This window comes from Ambystoma mexicanum, chromosome 12 (assembly GCF_040938575.1).
Source record: "Ambystoma mexicanum isolate Mex_15411 chromosome 12, UKY_AmexF1_1, whole genome shotgun sequence".
In the NCBI taxonomy this organism is placed as follows: domain Eukaryota; kingdom Metazoa; phylum Chordata; class Amphibia; order Caudata; family Ambystomatidae; genus Ambystoma; species Ambystoma mexicanum.
In genome coordinates, this window is record NC_090936.1 from 1,162,862,687 (window position 1) to 1,162,881,818 (window position 19,132).

Genomic DNA, 19,132 nt, shown 5'->3' on the forward strand with positions numbered 1-19,132 from the left:
AGAAACATGGTAGAAAAAATGTCCATCTTTGTAGCAGCAAAATATGAAGTGAACAAGTCCCAAAAAAGAGAAGAGATTCTAGATCTCTGTCAATTAGTTGAGGATGTGGAAGATCAGGAAGTTGAATAAGAGATCCAATGTAAGGGGATATACCCCGTAACGCCTAAACCTGCAGTAGGGTATAAAAACCCAGTCTATAAGCCTCTAACGGTAGAAAGAGTGTCAACAGGATTATCAGGATTAGCAACTAGGGGGGGACTCAAGAGCTTTTGCACCTCCATATAACCTATCCTCAAGCTCTAATATGTCCGTAGCATTGGTGTACCCAGAGGGTCCACAAGTAGGCATAGACGAGTTAAGAGCATTGCAGGAAAGGTTGGTCAGGTTACAAGAACCTGACGAAGTATCACCAGAAATAAGGGTACTGGTACAGAAAATAGGGGATTGGAAGTCAGGAGATGTTTCGTTTAGGTTTTACCCTGGGGGAATAAGAAATGTTTGTGTTGAGAAAGATGATGGGCAGAGCGTATGGACGGTCCTGAGACGAAGTAGAAAAAGCAAGGGAAGATGGAGGGGAAGATCAAGGTAGTAGAAATAATGAAGAGGCAGGGCAAGAAGGAGATCAAGGAGAGGATGTAGCGAGAAAACCGTCCCTGCCACAAGAGACAGTGAGGAGGGACAGACCAAGAAATAGACCAGATTTAATCATGGTAGTTCAGGATCAGAAGAATACTAAAAGGGTAGAAAACAAAATGGATATGTAGATGCCTCTTATACATAAAGAAGTAGGGATAACGCAGCATGTGCCATGGCCTCAAATGGACAAAAATAATTTGATTAAAGCTCTCCCCCAGCTGGAGCTAGTAAATGGATCGATGAATTTGAAAAACAAACAGCAGGGGTGGCCTTAGCAGTAGGAGATTTTAAGAGTCTTCTGGTCACCATAGTTGGGGACCAGGCTGGGGACATATGGGCAAGGGCTGGGGTAAGTCTTGCAGATAATGAACATGATGGAGCAGCCTTTGATGAGGTAAGGGTGTGGGCTGCCCTACGAAGGATGTACCCAAATACCCCTGATTTACATTCTCTAATGCAGTGCACAATGGGTGATGAGGACCCAGTTAGGTTTATTCTTAAGTTACAGGAAATGTGGAGAGTTGAGACGGTACCATTTTGCCAATTTTGTTGTAAAGAGGGGACTAACAAAAGAGGTCCAGAAGGCCCTAGATAAAATTGTGGGAATTGAAGCCAAAGAGTGGGCAAAGCTGCAAAGTATAATAGTCCACAATTGTAAGAGAATCAAGGAGCGGGACAGGGAGACAGCCCAAAAGCGGCAAATGGACGAGGCAAAACTAGTGGAAAAGAAACTAAATAAGGTTGTCGTCCAAGCACTAGTGACGGCACCGGCTCAGGGGGAAAGGACAGGAGACACAACAAATTGGGAATGCCACAACAGCGGCACTATGGGATGAAGGAGAACACGGTCAATGGGGTGTGTGGGGGACAGTGCCCCAACCCACAGTGGCAGTATGAAGGCGCACCAAGGGGAAAAGGAGGATTTCAAAGAACAAGAGCAGTAGGCTTTGGGAGGATAGGGCCCCGTGGAGGAGGATTGGGAACATCACAGTGCTGGTGTTGCAGGAAATGGGGGCATTTCGCAAGGGAGTGCAGGAACAGGCCTGGGATGAGATTGAATTTGGGGCCATCACCTCCAGGGCAGGGGTTCCAAGGGCCTCAAGGAAAGAGACAACAGCAATTAGGTGAGGGGGGCAAAACCAGTTCCCTTATGGGGCTAACGGGCAAGGGCAACAACTATAGCAGGGTGAGGGAACACAGTTTAACAGGATGGCAGGGGGAACAGGCGCCCCATTCCAAGGAGTTGCAATGACGGGGCGGCCCTTTTTCTTTTCCTGGGACAAATACATATTCTGATTAGGATAGCCCACAGAAAGCACTCGCATGTCCAATTCTATTGATAATCACACACCCTGAAGAGGAGCCCTTGGTGGACGAGGAAACAGGAAACAGGAAATATATATTTATGGTAGATTCAGGTGCAACTAAATCATGCATCATGGAGGGGAACTTTCCATTATCAGGGAAAACTCTTTACATGCAGGGATTCCCTGGGGCTATTTCTACAGTTCCATACACTGAGGAGCTGGATATTAAAGTGGGAGGGGAGGTAGTACGAGCCCCCTTGTTATATTCAGAGAGTTTCCCTGTGAACTTGTTGGGTAGGTATCTGCTCAGTAAAATAAATAGAACTGTATCATTCACAGATCAAAGGGTAGTGTGTTCAACTCCAGGGATGTGTGTAGCTTAAGCAATGGTAATAGTCAATGCAATAGCAAGGGGGGAGTCAGTAGTTCATGGGGTTCCAGTGGTCCAGTGGTCCTAGATATATTTATTTGTATGGTATTAGTAAAAACAGTGCCTCAAATTGCAAAAAAAGTGTTGGTGAGTGCCTACAGATTTTATTTTGCGACCCATGGTGCCACCCGAGATGGTGGCAGGGACAATATTGTCATTAGATTTACATGGACTAGTAGTGTCAGAAAAAGTAGTCCTGATTGGAACAGGACGGGTGAGAGTGGCGCACAATATTATGTAAAGACCCGACAGTACAATTAAAGGAAATGGCGAATACATAATTATTTGAGGACAGTGAGCAAAATGGGAAGATTATTTTTGGAATCTTCATCCCTGTGGTATCATGGTGCAGTATAGGGAGGTACAGGGCCCCCTGATGGCAGTGGTGACCCAGTTGTTTTTATTTTTTTGAGGAGGACATACAATATGTGACAGCATAATTATGGACTGTTAATCCACATAATGAGGGGTTACTGAGAGATGTGACCCCTGTACAGATTTAATTGAAGTAAGGTGCTTAGCACAAATCATCCAGTATGTGGATGATCGGTTGGTATGTAGTGAAAATGAACATCAGTGCAGGAGGGATTATGTTGCATTATTGCAGCTGCTGGCTCTAAAGGGTATAAGGCAGATACAAAGAAGGTACCATACTGCCAACAGGAAGGACTATACTTGGGACAACTTATTTTTTGAAATGGGGAAACAAATTTATCAGATAGGGCGACGGCAGGATGCACTGCCCCTACACCCAGTACTGTGAATGAAATGTAGTAGCTTTTTGGGCTTATGTAATTAATGTAGGGCATGGATTCTAGACTACACAGTCTACACAAGGCCACTGTTACAGAGTCTCAGGGAAGGACAGAGTACGTTTGAATGGACTGACAAGAGGACTAGACGATTTGAGGACTTAAGCTATTTGCACAGCCCCTGTTTTAGCAACTCCGGATTATATACAGGAGTTTTATTTATTTTCCCACTCTGATGAACGGCTCATGCACTGAAGGAAGGAGACTTATATGTTGATGGGTCATAAATAATTGACATGGGGACGGGACGGAATCACACAGGGGCGGTAGTGGCGTGCAGTAAAGGGGAGAGAAATAATGACCACCCCTGTAGAAAGCGAGACCATGGTTCCATACACAGCATTGCCCATATTACAACTGGACCATTATTATCTGGGGAATTGATCAGCCCCAGGTTTAAAGGGTCATATGAGGTGGTGTTCTGTACTCCTCTTGCCGTCCGCATGAAGGAGTTAGAAATTGGGTGCATCTCTCAGATGTCCGAAGAGCACCTGAGACAAGGCAAAGTTTAATAAGGGCATAGCCAAAGAAGAGCCATTTCTGAGGATTCGTGCCAGGGTGGTGTGCACTGGCACACGCCTGATTTTTTGTTTCTTTTTTCATTTCATGGTTTTTTTCGTTTTTATCTTTTGTCAAATTTATTATCTTTTTTCCAATTTTATTTGTTGAATGTCTATAACCCGGTTGGCCATGGTGGAAAAAGGGTCTCTTTTTCTCTCTCTCCCTCTCCTTCCTTCTCTCTCCCTTTCTTACTTCCTTTCTCTCTTTCCTTCTCTCTCTAAATAACCTTTTTTTCTCCTCTCCAGGAATAAGCAAAGATGGCTGACCGACTTCTCGGTTATGTAGGGACAAGATTAAAACAAAAGTCATTTGTTCTAGGAACTATGTATTTATAAAGTACTATGTTGTTTTGCATGACACTGGTCATGGTTGTTGGGGTGGATGAAGGTATGTCTGTTATATGGGGTGGTCAAATAAAGGGGGGGTGGACAGTTGGAAAATAATGCTAGTATAAATATATCTATGAAAATATATCTATGAATCAAAAATATATCTCACTTTTTGCCGGCCACCCCTACAAGTTTTCTTAGACGAATGAAACGAGAAGTATGAATGACGTTTGATTTATATAAGGGGTTGGGCTTTGATACTATTTCTGACATCCAGAATGTAGAAACAATTGAATAGCTGGTACTCTGATATGCGCATTACAGGAAGGAATATTATCAATGAAAGCGGTTACGTGTGTGCACTTATCCCGCACACATCAGGGGCTCCTAAGGTTTTAGTTCCACAAGCAGTCCCAATTACACAGGCACAATGCTTGGTACATCATGCACTATAGGGGATAAAGGACAAATTCCAGGCACACAGCGTGCAGTCAGGAGCATTGATCTAGATCCAGCGTTATGCAATGCCAACACAAAAATCCGCCAGTGTCTACAAGGACCATTTTTTCCTTGGGATGTTACTCAAATGACAATGACAAATGGCAGGGCACCACAGTGATGTGCCTGGCAGGTGGGCTGATCGAGTACAGTGGAGAAGCTATATCCCAAATAGAGACCACGTGTGCACAAATATGGTCCCAATACATCACAAGGCTGACAAGGATTGCAACAATGAAGAAGCCAGTTCCAAGTACATAGAGCCATAGGCTCAATGAAGGAACAGATCCTGGTGACACAAACACACAGTGCAACCACACTCTTGTGATCCCTGACATGATGTAATGTACAGCAGTGATGATGGATTAATACTGGGTTTGTGGCCAACAAGCCTACTTGCACCTTGTATCTTGGAGGGGCAAGTGTTCACTGGCCACGCTGCACTCAGTGCTACTAGTAATCCTGGATGAACACCTGAAGGGAGAAGAAATGCCTGTTGAGGTGCCAACAGCCACTCTAGCAGGTAAAGAAGCAGAAAGCAGCTTGCAGGTCACAAGAATTTGGTATGCGGCCAGAAAAAGGACGATTTCAACGGCAGGGAAGAAAGAAGAGCTCAAACTGCCTCAAAAGACTGTTCCGCACTGCTGATACGAATATCTGCCAAGTATTGACTTTTTAGCTCAGCAGAGACTTTCAATTTTAATCTTTTTGGCTCCTGGGCTACAAGCATCTGCTGCACTTTTCTACCCCCGGAGGATAACGACAATGGGTCACTATGCCACGTCATCAAGGCAGTGCACAATCTAGGTGTTCAAATGATGAAAGAAGGTGGAGTTCAGAATACAGATTGGCTATTGCTTGCCTTTGATCGAGTCTTGTCATGGCTGGGGGCAGCAGTAAAACTACTGGTGTCTGTGATTGTGTTCTTCTTGGTTATCTTCTGCATGTGCCAATTGGGTCTATGATGATGTGTTCATATAATCCCTAATAGTGCAAAGATGATGGTATCAATTGGGGGATCTAAAACACCTTGCCATACAATAAACAGCAAACTCAAACTAATTATTTCTGGGGTTGTAATTATGTATTTTTTTCATTCCCAAACGCTTTAGAACTATGCAAGACTTCTGTTAACTGTGTTAACTGTCCTAAGCACTACAAGAGACCGGGGTGGGGGGTTGAGGTCACTAAATAAAGATATATAGTATTTAAAATAAGGTGCAAATAACCATTAGTTTAAAACATATGTAAATGTTATTCTGTGTAGTTTTAATATCTCAAAGCATGGTGAATGCAGCCTGTGCTAAGAATAGACTACAGGCATTGCATCACCGAGGCTAGCTCTCTCAGAGCACACAAAGCGATTGAGCAGCTGTTCCTGTCTATCAAAAGCCCATGCAGACTAAGAATAGGAGTCTACAGATTCAATGCACGACATACAGAATTATGAAATCAGGTTTAAAGAGATTGTAGGACCACATACAAATATGAGTAAGATGAGTAGAGTATGAATGGAAATTAGTTATAAAAATGTTTCATTTTTCCTGTGGGCTAGGCCTCAAGGGTTGTAAAAAATCTGCAGGGCTGCAGTGTGTGTATGTAAGGTATTAATATTTTAAGTAGCATGGCTGCCAGAAATTGCTGATGATGTAGAAAGGAAGAGACTGCAGAATCCCTTGAAAGGCAAGAAGAACAGTTTTGGATGAGCTCTGCCGGTATCTAGTGACCAAGTTGAACAGTATATAAAGGCATCCGCTTGCCATCAGTCTGCAGGAGCCAGCCATGGAAGACAAGAACGTTGGTCGGAAGAATGGCAGAGTACTCTGCCATTCCCACCAATCCTCATCTTTGTACAGATGAATGTTCGTTATCCTTGCAAGATAGACTCATGGCCTTAATTCCTTAGAGGAGTGCATCTACTCTGGTGTGAGCGTGATCAGGGGGTACCCCAATAAATTTAAAGGGTACAATTATGGGCTAGCTTTCAAACCCTGTACTGATAAGTTGTTTGATACCCCCTCTACCCCCAGAACTTTTCTGAGAAATTGGGCCCAGTCCATGGAGATGCTAACAGAGGTGGGCCTATTCCCGGTAGCTTATGTGATGCGTCCGAGGTGGAAAACTCGAGAGCTCCAGGATATGCAGAGGTGAAGAATGGAAGGCCTTTATGAGAGACCATACCTCAGTGCCAGCCAGATGGGGGTGCCAAGGGGTATGATTAGGCCACAGATGGGGCCTTAGGCAGAGACGTCTGTTGCAGATATTGGTGGAGCCCTCACCCCTTCCCCAGAGGTGGAAATAGCCCATGGAACCTCTGTCACCCTGCTCGGAAGTGCACAGGTGGAGCGGAGCATCCATGTCAGATTACATCGGAGGGTCCGGGTTCGCTCTTGCACCACTCTCAATCACCCTGGGGCGGCGAGGCCCTCTGTCTGGCCAGATCCACACCAGGTCATTGGCACTGGAAGGAAGCGTGGAGGTGGTGGCAGGGGTGCAAGGCCCAGAGCAATGGGGTGAAGGTCACTAGAGGTTATCCATCACTGTGGACAGATTACGGTACTCCATACAGTGAAGTGACCAGGAGCTGGGTGGTCACAGCACGGCTTGCAATGACAAGCTTCCTCGGAGGCTCAACAGTTGAAAGGCAGCTGGGGCAGTGGCTATTTGAGGAGTTGTTTGAGGGGCCTCCTGGGGAAGGCCTAAGCGGGTTTGGTTTTGTGAGGACCTTGTGTGCATAACGGGGGGGGCACAGGTCATGAGCTCCAGTTCGCAGGTAACACTTAACTGGGAAGTTGTAGTGCGAGCCTAAACAGCGGGGCTTCGTCGTGTGTATTCTTAGATTAACGGCCCACTTGAAAGGGAGAGGGGCGCAACGGGACCGGAACACAGTCCAGGACGGGGGAGGTGATGCAAGGCCTCAGTGGGTGTTCTCAAGGTTGGAGCTCAGGGCTCCTCTCAGCAGAGTCAACAAAGTGAGGTATCGCGTGCGCCCGCCTCCCCTCGGCTCCCCGCCGCAGGCACTTAACTTTGCTGGATGGTGAGGCGTCTTCTGCCCCACCAGGGCCGTGGTTCCTTCGCCCTCCTCCTAGGGGGAAATGCAGGGTCCGTCTGGGGGCAGCTGGAGCGGGCACTCAGGTTCTGCTTCCCCTCCACGGGTAGGCCCTCCTCGACCGCTTACCCCATCAGAGTTGTTGGCTGGCTGTTTTAAGGCTCAGGGCCTCCCAAAACTGGCAGCGGGTGTAGGGGAGGACTGGTCCAAGAAGACCCCCCTCGCCTACGCTTTCTCCCCAGGTGAGGACTATGGGTCCTTTGGGCGTCCCCTCATGCCACCCGGGCCCAGGTGGTGGAGGGTTCACCCACTGGAGACATTGCCCGCACGTATTAATTGCCCACACGTATTAAAATTTAGCTAGGCCTAGAAACCATTTTGTCTGGTAAAGATGGTGTGAGCTCAGCGCACTGTAGCGCGGCCCCCACCCTTGGAGGGTTTCAGTCATCCTTGTTGCCGCAGCACCCTGGCAGATCCGCTGCGAGCACGTTCCCACGAACAAGACGGACATGAGCTGGTGTAATACACTAACATTGTAACAGTTCACCTCCCGCAGTGTATCATCGCTCCCAGCATGACCCGGCCAGCAGGCCTAGGCAAATGAAAAGAACAGTAAAATGGTCGTTATATGCCAGACAATCTTTGTATATTAATGTTGAGACTGTTTGCAAAGGATGCTTTTCTCTCATAAAATCCCTTATATTACAAAAGCCTGTAAGATGTATAATTACAAGAGATCATGCCCCCATGATATAAGCGATGGTGAGCATATACCATTGCAGTTGGGTACTAATAATAACGGCACGCACCGGGAATCTGTTTGTTACGTGTATGACTGGAAAACTTACACCCCATGGGCTCGTGCCATAACTGAACTAATGCTGCTAGAGGACACAAGAAAACGAATGTAACCATACAAAGGGCCCATGTGAAGAATGCATGGGAAGGCGCATGTCATGTGTGCATGTCTAGGCCCCACATGCGCCACCACCGTCACGAACAAGTGACGGGTTACTTTCTATGTTCTCCACCAACCCTAACTCTACCTCACTTACTGCAAATATATATGCATATAACTAAATACTACACTTGTTAAAACATAATGTATGAATAAGGTACTCAGACTGGGTATAATCAAGACACACCCAGCAAAGTTTAAATGCATGTTTTGTAATGTTTTGAATAAGTATTATAGAGTGTTCAAATGGTTGTGATGTCTTTACCTAAATCGGCAACACACGAGGGAAATACCTTTGTGAAATACGTGCAAGGCCATTCCCACTCCCACCCTGCGAAGGCTGCTAAGGCATGAGCGCAGAGACCGCGCCGCGCTGCGTTACCTCCCCCAACTAGATTGGAGCTGCTTGAAAGACTTGTAACCCCCTCTGTAGCACCCAAGGCCACCACCCGCCACCTGCATTATTTACAGCACAGCAGTAAACCTCTGCCTGAACACACGCGCCCCCTCGTAAACCTCACAACCCACCGGACCATCTCGGACTTATGGCCCTGTGCAATCAGGACACCCAACACTTTGACAACACACAGCGGAACATACATTACAACTTCTAACAAGGCAGTAAGACATGTACCGCCCGTCCCAGGCCCCGAAGCTTAGCCCCTCGACCTATGGCCCCGGTCAACAGGACACTGGTAACCATGTCCTGACGTATTACCTCCAGACCCCTCACAAGGTACATTCCTCCTGTGTTGCATTAACCTGTTGTATAACCTATTGAAAGGTTTACTAAAGAAGATAATACTAGAATGTTTGAATGACTGCGGTGTGCACGGCTTAGGGCTAACAAGTCAGGAAAAGACATTCATCTCTGCCACTGGCCGCGATGGCCCCACAACACCGCCTGGATGAACTCTGCCACCCTGCCAGGCCCAGCCCAACCCACGAGGCTGCCCAGTGACGTCTTCCAGCCAAAGCCAACCACATCACAGCAGCACCTATAGTTAGTCATCGCCACCCAATCCCCATGAACTTGTGCCCCCTATAGTGTGTAGGTTCTTATGACGTTTTTTGTAAATATATACGCCTGTCTTTGCTATTGTCAGACAGAGCGCTCTCGGAGTTTGCAGAGTCCTTTGCATGCCCTATTCTGATTGATAAACTCCCATTTACGCTCACCCGCACTCTGTCTTGGCCTTATTCCCATTTTGGGAGAGTCCTTTATTGTCTCTCATTGCGGGGAGGATCGTGCTGTGTGGGGACGCTTGCCTTCACGGGGCAGGCTGGTTGACGAGACCCCACCCCCCCTGGAAACACAGTTTGGACGGAGAGCGCTTGACTCAGAGTTCCGCAGCGAAGGGGGCGGTGCTGCTGTGTAGCTGGTGTGCAGGGCGGAGAGGCCTCTCTGTCCTTGGAGTGTGCGAGCCGGCTTCTGCAGGGCTGCCTCGCAGAGGAAAAAATGCGGGAAGTCCACCTCTTTCTTCGGAGGCTCCTATCGCAGGTTCCATCGAACGCAGGAGAGTCAGGGTTTTTGCAGTCGGTGCCATGAGAGTTCAGGCGGCCACAGGGCGGCTGGGGGCCTAGGTCTCAGTTCCTGGGGGGACAGGGAGGGGCTCAGTCCCTTTCAGACAAGCCCAGAGGAGGAGACCAACAGAGATACTTCACAACATCTCAGCGCCCCCTGGTGGCTCCCCGCTTTTGCAATTTTAAACACATGCAAGAATATTGATCCAGTCCTGATGTCTGTGTGGTTGGCTGATTATTTGCACACATATAATGTTAACAAACTGAGGATCCCTGGGTAACCGTGCATCATACTGTGTTACACTAGACATTTATGACAACAGCCATGATTAAAAGGAAAAAGAAGAGATTGTCATTGATTGGAAGACAATGAACCTGCAATGCAATTGTGTTAAGGCAAAGCTTTCAGAGCAAGGCATCCATTTCCTTTTATACAAAATCATCAACTCACCTCATCCAGTCCTCTGCCTGGTTTGAAAAGGTTTCGTATTTCAGTACACAGTCATCCTTGAACAGAGACAAGGCTTTTGTTGCGTGCAAATATAGTTTCTGTCTGGAAAATGAAAAGTATACAACAGATGTTAAAGTCAGTGGTATTGGGATTACATAGTTGGGATTCCTCTCATCTGTGAGAAAACAAATACACTTTAATTCAACAGCATTTCTTTTCTCCAGTACTACCCATAGATTCCAAATCTTGGTGTGAGGAACCTGAGGGCGTCCTCCCTTCTTTTCCCCAGGAACCCTCCTCTCAGGTGGCCAGGGAAAGGCCACTGCTTTTGGATCCTGACCCTGTGGGTGGATAGGCGAGGGAGGATCACCTGGGTGGAGGGAACTTTGGGAAAGGGGAGAGGACGTTCTTTTTAGATACATTTGTGAGACACCTGAGGGTATTCTCCCAGGTAGGCCCGAGATTCCTCTATTCACATGGCCAGGGGAGGGCCATCGCTTTTGTACCCCAACCCTGGGGGTGGACAAGCGAGGGAGGATCACCTGGGTAGGGAAGTTCGGGGTAATAAATCTGGGAGACACTCAGGCGAGACGAAGTATCCAATTAGGATAACCGGGGGTAAGGAAGACATCTCCACTCCTTAGTATATTCAGGTCTATCTCTCGAATAAGGAAGGGAAGTACATGGATGGGGAAGTACTGGAACCAGAGGGAACAGAATCTGTTTGGCTATAACATCAACAGGTCCTTCCCCAACTCAAAGCAAAGGACGTCTTATCCATATCTGTCCAACCATTCCAAATCTCCAGTAAAGAGATGAAATTGGGAAAAGGGAATTATCCCGGTTATATAAAAATCAAACTGGGTTTTCCCGTTGTCCCCAATTTCAACCACCTTATTACCCTTCATCCAGCAAGAACCCTCACTGGTTTTGTCCCATCTCCCCTCCCCATTTCCAATAAGTAATAGGACGAGGAAGAGGTAATCGGGAGCAATGAGGATTACACATAGAAACAACATGGGGATACAAAGTGAGGCTTACCATCTAACACCATTGAATTGCCCCACTAATAAAGTCGGGCAAGGTCAGGCACATTTCCCCAACTGTGCACACCTGACTCCAATTGTCTCACCTGCAGTATAAAAAGCGTGGTTCTGCCAGAATCAGAGAGCAAGCTGGGGGTGTTGACTGGACCAGAGGGGCCAAGGAGCATAGAGCTACAGGAAGAGAATCCTGTAGGATCAGGAGGGGAACGACATGCCGAGATGCTGGCCCGTTGTTCAGGAGGGGCTGCAGCTAGGCTAGGGAGCTGCGTCCCCAGGAAGCCGGAGTGAGGCAGCCTGTATCATGCTGGCGATGTTTTGTAAAATGCTTGTTCCCCTTGGGACGTGTGCTGGTCCCAAAGAAGCACAGCAAGTCTTTTAAAGTCCAAAACGCAACCCTAGCTAAAACGCAGTTCGGAGCGGCTTAAAGTCTTGAAAAGCAGCAGAAGTCAAAAGTTCCTGTGGATACTTTCTAGTCTTTAGGAAATAACATGCAAGAAGGCTTAACCAACGTTAAAGACCCTATTAAAGGACTCGCTAAAGAGACATAAGCAGCGGCTTGAGTCAGAGGTAAGAGGGGTTTGCCCTGGACACCTCCAAGTGCACTCCAATGCTCTGGAATAAGGCAAGCAATACCTTTTCCCCCAAAGTACCTTGAAGAAGAAAACGTTTGTGGTGGAGGCTCCGAGAAGGTGCAGTTCTGAATTCGACTTCTGGATTCCTTGGTCTGTTGACTGAAGGCAGGACAATGGACGGGATATCTCAGCAGCAGTGTCGAGGGAGGACCTCTGGCACGGCTTTCATCACTTCTCTGGTAACTCTTCAGTTTTGGCACCTTTTCTGCAGCACCAACAAAGGGCGCGATTCGCCGGGTCAATCTTCTTCACTTCCTGCAGTCCCACACTCTGATGAGGTCTGGGTGAGTTGGATCGGATCTCTTGATTGTCCTTGAGGGCTCTGCAGAGATTTGGACGGATTCAGCCTTTCCTTGATGATGCACTTGAAATGGGCAGCATGTCTCCTGGTACCAGGGTTCCGCAGCTCTGGAAACTCACAGGACCTCGGGAGATGTCTCAAATCAAAGTTAGTCTTGGGACTGGTTGTTCCCACCAATGAAAGTGAAGGAGTTGTCCTCTTCGTAGTTCCTGTGTCGCACAGAAAACGGGGTCAGGACAGCAGTGGGTGCTTCACAGTGTTAAAAAAGGGTCTGCAGCTGTCTCTGGTCGTCATCTTCACTTACTTCAGCTTCCAGTGGTCGACTTGATTTTCACTCCTGGAGCCTCACCTTTTATACAGTTCCAGCACATGCTCCTCTGCAATCTCGCTACGCAATTTACAGAAAGGGGTGTTTGGCTGTCCAATCAGCACAGCGAGACCCCCAGTGGTTGCTGGTTCTATTCAGACACTCTGGTAGACAAAGGAAAACCGGGTGGAAACTCCTCACCTACTTCCTACCTGCCCAGGCCTCTGGAGCCTAGACGGGGACACCCGAGGGTTCCCGTCAAAGGCAAAACACACACAGTGGCCTCCCCCGCCCAGATTCATAGAAGAAGGGCTAACAAAGACAACCATGCTATTAATGGCGAAAAAAAAAGAAGGGAGGCCCAAAGTTGGTACTTGGGTGCCCCTATTGTGCACTACCGAGGCTATGGACATAGCCTGCAGTACAGAAATTACACAATAGTTGGTAGAACACGTTCACTGCCATCAGCCATAACTAGGAGATTGTCTATGTTACTAAAAAGACACAGGAGCAAAGAGAAGGGGGACACTAGGTATCCCTTGATCATTCCACATAAGGTTCTGTATGCCAATCTCTCAGAGTATGACATTTTTGGAGAGACACTAAGTATCTCGCTATCCTTAAGAACTGTAGTTATGGTAGGATAAAGTAAATAATATCAAAGGAGACCCTAAGGGTCCCCAGTAACACTACCCATAAGGAGCTGTGTGTTGCAATATTAAAATACAGATGCCTTTAAGACCTATGGAGACAAATAGACTCCATAGGATAGGTAAAATACAACGACTAGAGTTCCAAAAGACAGAGCCCAGAGGAATGAATGAGTGGAAAAAGGCTTCACTCATTCAAGAGTTCAGAAAAAGGTCCAGAATTCTAGCAAAAAGCGCTGGATGTCTTACTAGGAGAGGGGATGAAGCATTCAAATGATACATGTCCCTAACAAGCCTAAATATCCTTTACTTTTGAACTGTGTTGCTTGGAACTTGGGGAAGGGAACCCTGAGGATTGTGTGGAACTGTATTACCTTGAACATGAGAAAGGTAATTGAGACTTTTGTGGAACTTTCTTGAACTTTGGGAAGGGGAGCTGAAGAAGAAGGCTCAGAACTTTGTGTTGATCACTATTTCTTTGATTATTAACATCCCTAGACACTGTTTCACCTTAATTGTGAGGGAGTGCATAGGTTTTGGACACAGAAACTTTTTTGTTGAACTCTTTCCTTAGTTTCGTTCAGGTAGAGAAGAACAAGTTACTCTCTTACCTGGTAACGTTCTTTCGATGGGATGGTCCGACGACGTATTCCATATCTATGACAGTAATCACCACAGCTGTGCTGCTTCGGAAAATCTTCGGCGTCTGCGTCCTGCGTCAATGACGTCGATACGCCGCCCTCGAGGACCTCCTCCAACGGCCGACGCCACTGGATGTTATAAGTAGGACGCACGATGCCCGTAGCCTCAGTTGTAGTTTTTTTCCCAGAACGTTTGCCACCAGTCTTCTGCCAGTCTGACACACAAAGCCTTGCGGAAACATAAGCTGCAATCGCATAAGAAATTCTGTAGCGGGGAAGGTAGGGAGGGAGCGATATGGAATACGTCGTCGGACCATCCCATCGAAAGAACGTTAACAGGTAAGAGAGTAACTTGTTCTTCGAGGAGATTCGGTCCTCCGACGTATTCCATATCTATGACAGACTCCCAAAGCAGTACCAATGCAAGGAGGTGGGAAAATAATTTAGAAAACAGAAATTTAGCATGCCTAATCAAATTGCGGAGTAAAGGACCGCCTTGCCAAAGGCCAGATCCTGCCCCCGGATGGAATCGAGGGAATAGTGACGTACAAAAGTATGTACCGAAGCCCAGGTGGCTACATCACAGATGTTTCGAATAGGAACACCCCTCTGCAGGGCAGTAGAGGCAGCCATACCCCTGGTAGAATGGGCCCGTAAGCCGACCGGTGGGTGCTTACCCGCCAAGCGGTAACACTCATAGATAGCCAAAATAATCCAGCGAGACAAAGTCCATTTCGTCACAGCCTGTCCCAAACGCTTACCAGCGTAACCATTGAAGAGCTGATCGTCCACTCTGACTCGGGACATGCGTGAAATATAAAAGTTTAACGCTCTCCTAGGATCAAGCCTATGGAGCCTCTCCTCTTCCTTACCAGGATGTGGAGGAGGATAAAATGCCGGAAGAACCACCTTCTGGCCTAAATGAAATTCCAATACCACCTTCGGAAGAAAAGAAGGACGAACTCTAAGGACAACCCTGTCCTTATGAAACACAGTGAAGGGTGGCTTAACTGAAAGTGCCTGTAACTCACTCATTCTGCGAGCGGAAGTGACCGCAACTAAAAATACCGTTTTAAGAGTTTTAAGAGTCTCAAAGGGCATGTATGCAAAGGCTCAAACGGAGCACCCATCAGAAACTTGAGAACAAGGTTCAAATCCCAACCGGGTACCTGGAAAGGCGACGGAGGGAACACAGTAGTGAGCCCTTTCAGAAACTGAGAAATTAAAGGAATTTTAAAATAGGAACACTCTTCAGACGAGCGCTTAAATATGGACAGCGCCGCCAGGTAACCTTTAATGGTACCCACTTGAAGGCCCCTGTGAGCCAAAGAAAGCAAAAAAGACAGAACCATGGGAATTTCACATGCAAAAGGATCCACATTCTTAACCCTGCACCAGTCGCAGAACTTTCTCCAACGGCAACGGTACAGAGACTTTGTTGCGGGCCTTCTGGCCGAAAGCAACATCTCCATCACGTCTTCAGGGAGGCCCCAATCCTTATACCTCAACCTTTCAGAAACAAAGTGTGAAGGTTGAGGGACCTGACCTTTGGATGGAGAACCTGACCCCACTCCCGTGAGAGCAGATCATCTCGGTAGGGAAGACGACGTGGAGGGCAGATGGACACGTCGAGAAGGTCCGGGTACCACGTCCTCCGGGCCCACGCCGGAGCAATGAGGATCATCCGCGATCCGAACCTCTGTAACCTCTGCAGTGCTTGTGGGATGACGGGGATTGGAGGAAACGCGTACAGCAGTGGGAATGACCACTCCACCACGAACGAGTCTCCGAAGGCTCTGTTTGGAGGAAATTCCCGCGAGCAGAACCTCTCGCACTTCCGGTTGACACTGGAGGCGAAGAGATCCACTTGATGGGTCCCCCAAATGGCGAAGATCTCCAGGAGAATCTCCTGAGCCAACTCCCACTCGTGAGCAATGGTTCCCTCTAAGGTGCGCGACCGCGCACCTTTGATTCTGATGCCGCGCATATTGTTTTATTTACCGCGCACATCACTTTGCACATCCATTTGCCTGCCCTGCCCTCCCGTCATCATTAGTATGATATGCGCGTGGTTATCCAATCAGGACATAGAAGTGACAGACCATGCTTTATTATGATTGGCTGCCGCAGCACTTGGCTGCACGTGCCGTGCTACTACAGCCAATCAAACACGGCTGTTCCCTCCGCTCCGCCCCCATGCGTAAGGCGTGGCAGTGGCACCTGGCTAGCTCTCCACTTTGGTGTGGCTGTCCACGTTCGTGCTCCAGGCCCCAGATTGTGTTTCAGGACCATGCGCTGTCTGCCAGTGCCACTGCCTACATTTACTGGACTTGGGTGGGATAGGCCCTGTGATTGTTGGCAGCGTGAGCGTGACCCTCTCCTCGATGATTGACGGACAGATTAAAAGGTATGCAGCACAGTAGCGATTGTGCGCCTGGGAGCAGCTGTGGCGCTCCTTTGCAAAACAACATGTTTTACCATTCCTGTAATTTTATATTAAAATGAATCAGTTCCGGAACGGTTTCATTTCAATATAAAATTGTAGGAATGGTAAACCTTTTGATTTTGTTTTACAAAGTAAAGGCGCATTTACTTAGTAAAGCAAAACCAAAGGTTTTACCATTCCTGCAATTTTATATTGAAATGAAACCGTTGCAGAACGGTTTCCTTTTAATTTAAAAGTGAGGAATGGAAATGGGAGGAGCTGTCATGCACAAGCCTGCCACTCCTGTTGTGTCACTCCTGGTGGCAAGTTGGCAACTAGTCTCTACGGTGACAAGTCGACCACACCAGTCTTTTTGTAATCTGGTGGTCTGACTCATCGTCACTGAAGAGGCTTGTGCGTGACAACAGCTCTCAGTTCCATTCCTTGAAAGGGCCCGCCCTTTTTGTGAGCATGTCCCTGGAATTGTTCCAAACACTCACAGGCTCACAGCTGAGCCATGGAACAAGTTGGCACTCCAATTATTAAACCCTATATAAACATTCATTTTAAACAGCCCTGCCTGCTACCACCCATATGTATGTGTGGGGGTGCACAATGCTCTGTATGCTTGAACAAGAACACTTTTATTAAACGGATTGAATTTGTCAGAGATCTCAAAATGAAGACTGAGCAATAACTAGAGGGCTACCCAGACTAGAGCAAGAGTGAACCACAGAGAACGTGCGAACAAAACCACAGAGAGCGGGGGAACAAAACCACAGAGCGTGGGGGGAAGAACGAGAGAGAGAGAGATTGGCAGTGGGGAGAGCGAGAGAGGACTACACAGGAAAAGATCCAGAAAGAGAGAAAAGATGACCATGTGCTTCAATCAAGCACTCCACTCACAGCCAACATCTTCCCCAGTCTGCACTGCAATCTTCAGGCTTCTCTGGAGCACAAAGACAATCTATTAACCCGTGATACAGTGTCAAGGGACACCTTCATAGACGAATCAGGGAAGCTTAAAACAGCTGATCCCTGGTTGTCGCGTGGTGTGTGTGCACGAGATATGCTGTTCTTTTGCACAGCAGGAGGGATCGATTCTGGTCAAGTAAAAGCAGGGCTTCACTTCTAGGAAGATGCTCAGATCAGCTCCAGTCTATTTTTAACTAGTGGCTTACACATTTGAGCACCAAAAGAATATGAAGATGTGAGACTTGGAGGCCAAAAGGTCCTTTAATAGGTCCCTTGTTAACATACTTGCAGGCTGCAGCTCTTTCTAACCCCACAGCTTGGAAGATTGAAATGCACGTAGGTCTGAGAAATTCCAAGTCTATTTCCAACCGAGAAACACTAGTTTGGTTAACCAATGAAATGAGCTTTGAAAACTGGTGTCGATTCAATTTGCAAGTTTAACTTTTATGCTGTCAGGTTAAAATGATCAAACAAGTGGCTTGGGTGCGTGCGTATAGCATGTTCCCATGTCAATCTGACCCCAGGATCCCCCCACCCCTTTAGGCAGCGATGACGGGACATGTTTGCCAACACAGGTTTACTAAAATCGGCGATGGATGGCCCAGGTAATGACGGGCTGCATTCACAGCCCACTTTATCATGTCAGATATGCAGTCTGTGCACAACATTCTTGACAGCACAGCAGCACCCAAGGAAAAGCATTACATTTGCAGAACCAATCAATTCTACATCTTTTTTGAGCTCTCATTTTACACTTGCTTTTGTGCGAGCGTACATGCATTGTCAGCCAGATGACATACTTTTGGTGCACTACTTCCATGAAAGTGGGATTGATGTACATTGTGGAGTTTGGAAAGAAGCAGCTGTAGTATTGTGTGGCTCATAAGGGTAATAACAGTCACTCTTCTTGGCTGCAAAAGCCTGCAACTTCGGATGGCCTGTCAGGTTTGTAGTATTTAGTGGCTTATTAGAGATGCAGAACACTGCTGGCCTGCAGTTGCGGCTTCGATATTGTGGTTGCAGGCTGCAGAACACAGAATTGTTGGTTGGCCATCTTTTTAGGGATGTCTAACAATGATAATGTTGGGTTATTTAAATATAGCACCTATACCTGAACGCTTTACACAGAACATATATACATGATGATGAATCAAACCATATCACCCACTGGCAGTTGGTACTCATTTATTGACCTCATAACGATGAAAGGCTGAGTGTTGTCGGGATTCGAACCTGCGACCTGCAGATCACACAAAGATCACAGCAGCAAGTGAGAGCTAATTCCACTGAGCTATCTTAACAATGCTTAACTACCTCCATGGCTGCAGCCTTGCAGCACATTGCAGGGCTTCAGCGCAGGCAGTATTGGACTGCTTAATAGGGTTGTGGAACACTGCTGGTCTTGAGGACTGCAGTCATCATGGTTGTCCTATCAGGATTGCAGGGGGCTGGGGCTGCAGTATTGAGTGACTGACTACCAACTCCCTCTGCTTGGGCCCACACATGTCAGGGTGGTTAATGTAACCTAACACTCGTGAGAGATCGCGCTCTGCCTGCTCAGAGCGTCCGCTGTCTCGTTTTCGTCTCCTGCCAGATGAAC

The 19,132-nt window shown here is 47.3% G+C and overlaps 1 protein-coding gene across 1 annotated transcript in view; it reads right to left on the minus strand.

Annotated features, from left to right (window-relative positions):
* The window catches only part of TBK1 (TANK binding kinase 1), an 814,893-nt gene that overhangs the window by 122,009 nt on the left and 673,752 nt on the right, over positions 1–19,132 (minus strand). Inside the window, exon 17 of the mRNA XM_069629775.1 lies at positions 10,556–10,657. Within this exon, the coding sequence (XP_069485876.1) occupies positions 10,556–10,657 (102 nt within the window). The remainder of the gene's footprint in view (positions 1–10,555; positions 10,658–19,132) is intronic.